The following is a 6,510-nucleotide window of genomic DNA, read 5'->3' as shown; positions in this document are numbered from 1 at the left end:
GAGAGAGAGAGAGAGAGAGAGAGAGAGAGAGAGAGAGAGAGAGAGAGAGAGAGAGAGAGAGAGAAGGTACAATTTATTCTTCTTCGTAAAACTTCTTTTAATATTCTCTCTTTTTAGAGTTATTATATTAACTTTAAATAAATAATATATGTAATATATTCTCTTCATGATAAATGGGCACATCAATTTTGATTTATAAGCGCATCGAACATTAAACCATAAATCATCTTTATTTGCTCTGGTAAGAGCAGAAGTTATTACTCACCCACTGCCAGCCTTCGCCAACATGCGCAGGAGCATCAAACTCTGGCAGCACCCTAACTCCGCGAACCAAGGCGTAATCGACGATTTCTCTGATTGTCTCAGAAGTATAGATTTTTCTTGGCGTGTAGCTACCATACTTGACGAAATTGGGCCATGTTCTACTAACATAAGGAAAACTTTGGGAATCGGTAATGTGCCAATGGAATGTATTCAACTTGGACGCGGCCATACTGTCGATCGTTCGCAGAATCGTCTTTTTGTCAACATAGTTTCGGCTAGTGTCCAAAAGGATTCCACGGTAAGGATATTTTGGACCATCTGCGATATATACATCGCTGGCTATATGAATCTTAGAGTTCAAATCGTTATAAGCTATTAGTTGGTTGAGGGTCTCCAATGCGTATCGAGCTCCAAAATATGTGTTTGCCGTTATAAGGGCTTCCACCTAGAAATTAATTTTAATAAACTGCGAATGTAGAAGTGAATTTTTTTTAGAAAAAAGCAATTGATTTAAAGACAATAGAAAGAAAAAAATAAAAAAGAAAGGAATAAAAATTAATAAAAAGAAAAGTTAATAAAAAGAGAGTTCAGTTAAAAGAAGTTCAAATTAAATTAATTATAAAAATATATGCAATTGTAGAAAATGTGAATGAAATATGTAAATTTTCAGTCATACCGCGGAAATGATCTTAATTTATCTGACTAATGCGTCGCACTAATGATCAATTAGAAAGATCATGTGATCATTAACGAAGCACAGCATGACCTAATGATGAAACACATTGAAATACTATATCTATGTATACATACTATGGATATATATTGTACTTCTCTTGAATGTATAAATAAAAAAAAACTCGTTTTTATATCAAGCTTTATTATTACGAAATGTTGAAATACTATTGGTTTGTTTTCTTTTCCTATATTAGACTGCATGAGAATTCTCTCGAAGAATCTTCGACAAATATCAAACATATACCTATTTTACTTTAAATTCCAAAAGTGTACACTAATTCAGCCACAGAAAACCTAGACCTTATAAAATAATGGAATTATTAACTCAAAGCTTAATTAGACAGCGAATAATACATAACATATTTACGTACTTTTTATTATTTTTAGAGTGTCTCAAGACAAAAGAGATTTTAATTTTTTGGATATTCGATATCCATAAAATTTTAACATCAGTATTTTAATTCGAGTAGCTAACAGTCTCATTTATCTTAAGTCCTTTATTCTTATAAAAAAATCTGTGACAGCTTCTATTCTCGCTATTTACATAAATATATCACCTCGAATTAACAATATTTAATTAGGGTCCACGAAAATCAGTCGTTAATATATTTAATAAGAACCCAAATGTAAATTTATTCAAAGTTGTACTTCTTGTTTTTTATCTTTCTTTGTTACAACTTACCTGACGATCGTTCGTAGATATTTGGAGAATGTAGCTCTCATCCGTTTCCAAGGTCAGCTTGACGTTATTAAAATTAAGTCCTTCTTTAAAGCGTATCACTAAATTGGACCCGTCAGCTTTCAAAGATACGGAATCACTAAGCTTCTTCATATTCTCTTTCATACGATCAATGTTTCTTTGAAGAAGATTTCCCACCGTCGATTGAGTGGAAATTCCAGCGAGCGCAATATTTTCAGGATTAAGATGTACTGTGTCCTGACTAATAGATATATGTCCTGTCGGCATCGGCCACAGATTACCTGTGCCGCAGGATAATTCGCACACATCAAGAGAAACCGGGTTGTTATCTTTTTCCGTAATTAGTGTCTTCTTGCACATGCCAGTATCGCACTTGTAGTGCCAAGAAGAACTGCGTTTTGAAAAAGAGAGAATTTGACATTTTTTTTCTAACTTTTTAATTTTATATATCTACACGGAAAAAAAATCTTAATTTCAAAGAAATATCTCTTTATGATTTTTTAAGAAAAAAAATTTTTCTTTAGATCAATGAAAATTTCTTTAAAAATAAGATGTTATATTTTCAAAGAAATTTTCATTGATCCAAATAATTTTTTGGAATATGAGCAAAAAGGTATTTCTTTGAAATTAGATTAAATCTTTTAATTAAATCTTTTGAATTATTAAAGATTTTTTCAGTCTAGTAATAATTTCATGTAAATAATAACATATTTAGTATATTTTTAGGGAATAAATAAAAAAATAATAAAAAATAATTAATAAATTTTTCAGTTTAATTAAAGACTAAAGAGAATTAAAGAATAGATATATAAAATTGAAAAAATTAAAATTATTAAAATAATAAATCGAACATCACGTACTTGATTGTAACTATTTAAATCTTATTCATATATATCTTCTGTTAATATAGTCCTATATAAATTAATAAAATAATAACAACATAATTTTGATAAAGTAAAATTTTATCTTATTTTTACATTTATCAATAGCATCAACTAATTCGCAATAAATATTACACGCAATACATGGTATTATATGGACGTTACACGAAGAATTATTTGTTTAATGTCTATTACAGGAATGTATAAAGTGCGCAAAAATGTATTCGATGAATATAAAAGCTCATAATTGAAGTACTTTATTCATTCAAAATTTTCATATTAAAAAAATATTTATTCATGAACATATTTTATAATTATTTTACGAGTATTCATATTCATTTAAATAAAAAAGTACTAAAAAAAGATATTTTCAATAACAATTCTTAATCGTAACTAATGATGATAATAAATATTTTTGTCTTCTAAGAATAAATCAAATATAAGTAAAATAATAATAAAATAAGCCCTCGCGATTGTTGATGTGTAAATAATAAAATAAAAAATAAAAGCGTAAATATTAAGGCGATACAATTTGCAAACAATTCGAATATCAATATCCAAATTCCAATTTTAAATAGAAAAGCTGACAACAGAATTTAGCATAAAAATAATAAAATAAATGACCTTCCATCACAAAAGTGTATGTTATATAAATAATATATAAATATGTTTACTAAATATAAATAAAACAATAAATATTAACAGTTATTGTTAAGTAAATATTTATAAAGTGATAAGATATAATTTGTGAACAATTAAACTGTACTTACCAACGAACGACAATTAACTTATCAGCCTAATTTCACTTTTTAAAATTATATTTTATTATATCTACAATTAATGAAAAATAATCTTTTCATAAAAAAACATAAAGTTATTTTACGTATACATATAATTTTACCGGAAGACAAAAATAATTTTTATTGTTAAGAAGAGAAGAAGCAGATTATGTCTGCCTTATTACTGTTCACCGTTACGACGTGAAAGGATTTCTAAGTAGCCGTTCACGCTGTATTCAAATCCAAGAAGTGCGAGAAGTAATAGGAACTCAATAATTTTGCAAATGTCTTTGAACTTCGAGAAGACGCCGATGCGGTCTATTTCTCAGTGAATCCACCCACTTGTTGCTTTCACCATGTAGGTATCCGGTGAATTACCTTTCTATTTAAAACTAACATTCACGCAGTTGCAATCAAGTAATCCAGCTATTACTCGACCGCTTTAAAGAAAATACTTTTTTATGCATCGCTCATTGCTTTTAAACGATAAAAAGACGAAAAATCATGTGACCCCCCGACAACTTATTAATGATAATTCAATGAACTTTTTATTGCTTAAAAAATATCTTTAAAAGCATATGAGATATACGCGCTAATTTCAACTACGTGTAGAAATAAATGGTGACAATTATATAGAGAATGTAATAAGAAAATTGGCATCGAAAATTGAGAGATTTGAAGAACATAATTTTGAAAAACCAAAATCTAAATACTAAAATCTAAATCTACTAAAATTATATCGATTCGAATTTAATCAAATATATATTACTTGTGCCAAAATGTGAAAATGATATCTACATATTTTTATGCAAAAATGGCCAAGTAATTAATGCGAATTGTATTTTCTTGTATTTATGGTATCGAATCATATTTGATAAAATTAAAACGGGAATTTGTCAGCATAGTACTCACGTGAACCTCTCGGCTCCATTGGCACCGTTTTGGAGCGCGAGAATGACGATCAGTAGTGCGAACATGCCGCTTAAAGTGATCGCCAGGACTACTGACTGTCGAACGCTCGACTGTCGTTCGCAGAATGATTTTATCCTTCGCTCAAAGATCACATTCATGCTGTGTTTGCGAAGTAGAGGGGAAAAAGTCGAGTGGGGCAAACCAATGTCTTTAATGTGCGAAAAACGGCACGCGCATGGAACGTAAATTATTTCGCTGCATCACAGTGGATTCTGTTATATAAAAACTAAAGTTTTATATATATACTATGTATAAAAAGTTATATATATGTATGTGTGTGTGTGTGTGTGTGTGTATATATATATATACTTTTTACATATATACAATATATATACACGTAACACAGATAAATCGCAGATAAATTGCAGAGATATCGGCTTAAAAATTGTACCGTTTTTGTACCTAATATTTTTTTTCAATGTAATGTAGATCTTATATCATGAAAATTATATAATTATTTATTTTTAATACAATAAATAATTTTTTTACATCATCCATCGAAAATTAAATTCCTCTTTTTCTCAGTTTATTAATTTTACTATATTATTTCTGCAATACGCGTAATATACGTAATTGAAAGTAAATATCAAATATTCACTCAGCTGTTTCTCATTGCAAAATATTTGTGCGAGACAAATATATTATCATAATGATTTTATTCAATTGTACGCCTTATATCAAATTAAATTATTACCATTTGGAGTTACGTGAAGTTTATAGTTGCGATTATTGAACTCTTAACATACTTTATATTAGTACAATTATAAGATTAGTTATAAAATAAATATATCTGTTTCATGGGTAACCATGCAAATTGTACTGACATTTAATGCTTTCCATTTGATACAAGTTGTGACAAATATCGTTATATATTTTTCTTGACATTCGACAAGACAGTCGACACTTGTGTCATTAAATGGAAAGCATCATTAATAGGTAATTATCATCATATCTTAATGTATAATACAAATTTTCCTGGTTACATCCTTTCCTTTAAATTTTAACAATTGATCTCTAAATGATTTCAGTTTTTTATCCCAACTATGTCAATCGATTTATTTATAGTAATATTTTTGCAAATTGCAGCAATTTCTTAATTTGCCATTAACATGTTGATTATAAATAATTTCATATAGGTGTTCAAAATAAAGCGTTATCTGGAAAATTTCAAATTTTTATGTTAAAAACATTTTTTTTTTCAGAAGAATTTTTCAGATAAGAATTATTTGATTTCAAGGAGGAATTACGGTATTTATTGTTTTTTATTTTATTTCTTAAACTTTCACGAAAATATCTTCAAAGCGTTAGCTAACATCTGTGATGTTATTTGTGCACAACATATTCTATTATCCATCATATCTTCACGTGTTGTGGAAGCAGTTAATATAACACGTATGACTTTTATGAAGTTCCAAAGAAAAAAAACTAATGATATTAGGTCTGGTGGACATGTTATGTCAACTGTTTCTCATAAAGATATGATAGATAGAATATATCGAGCCTGCACAAATAATACCACAGATGTTAATTAATAAAGATGTGAAAGAATTCAAACAATATATTGAAGTGGAAGGACTTAATTTCAAACATTAATTTAATTGAGCATTGATCGTTAATCCTTAAATATCTAAAAAAGATGAAACAAAAAAGTTCAGTAAATGTTACTTATTAAATTTATTAGTTTAAAATAAACATTTGTTATCGCTTACATTTTTTTTCAGAAGTTATCGACATTTTTTTAATTCTAAAAGTATAGATATTTTGTTAAATATCTTAGAATTTTATAGATAGATAAAAAATATTTCAGACAAAAGTTATTAATTACTTTTTTACTTAGAACATATTGCCACAAAAAACGTAGATTCCTATTTTAAAAAACAAAGTTAATCTTGAAATAAATAAAAAATAACAAATGCCATATTTCTTTCTTGAAATCAAATAATTCTTGTCTAAACGACCTTTAAAAAAAGCAATTTATCCAAATTAAAAATTTATAACGTTATTTTGAACACTTGTTATACAAGCATAATATACAAGTATTTTAATACAAAGAATAGCGCGACGATTATTCAATAAAATTTGAAATGGTGGGTTGGTTTAATTAGTGTAGATTAAATTAGACTAAACCAGGAATGCAAAAAATATAAACATTTCAACACTCTCTATCTTTTATAAGTTT

General features: G+C 27.7%; 1 protein-coding gene across 1 annotated transcript in view; it reads right to left on the bottom strand.

The window, feature by feature from the left end:
* Positions 1-4,444, bottom strand: part of LOC108685731 (chitooligosaccharidolytic beta-N-acetylglucosaminidase) — a 7,260-nt gene extending 2,816 nt beyond the window's left edge. Inside the window, exons 1-3 of the mRNA XM_018190685.1 lie at positions 4,272-4,444; positions 1,682-2,090; positions 266-709 (exon numbers count right to left, since the gene is read on the bottom strand). Coding sequence (XP_018046174.1) covers positions 266-709; positions 1,682-2,090; positions 4,272-4,429 — 1,011 coding nt within the window. The 5' untranslated portion in view covers positions 4,430-4,444. The remainder of the gene's footprint in view (positions 1-265; positions 710-1,681; positions 2,091-4,271) is intronic.
* Between the last annotated feature and the right edge of the window lie 2,066 nt (positions 4,445-6,510).

The sequence above is a fragment of the Atta colombica genome, unplaced genomic scaffold (genome assembly GCF_001594045.1).
Source record: "Atta colombica isolate Treedump-2 unplaced genomic scaffold, Acol1.0 scaffold155, whole genome shotgun sequence".
NCBI classification, from domain to species: Eukaryota; Metazoa; Arthropoda; class Insecta; order Hymenoptera; family Formicidae; genus Atta; species Atta colombica.
Note: the sequence above shows the minus strand (reverse complement) of the source record. Positions and strands in the feature narration are given on the sequence as shown.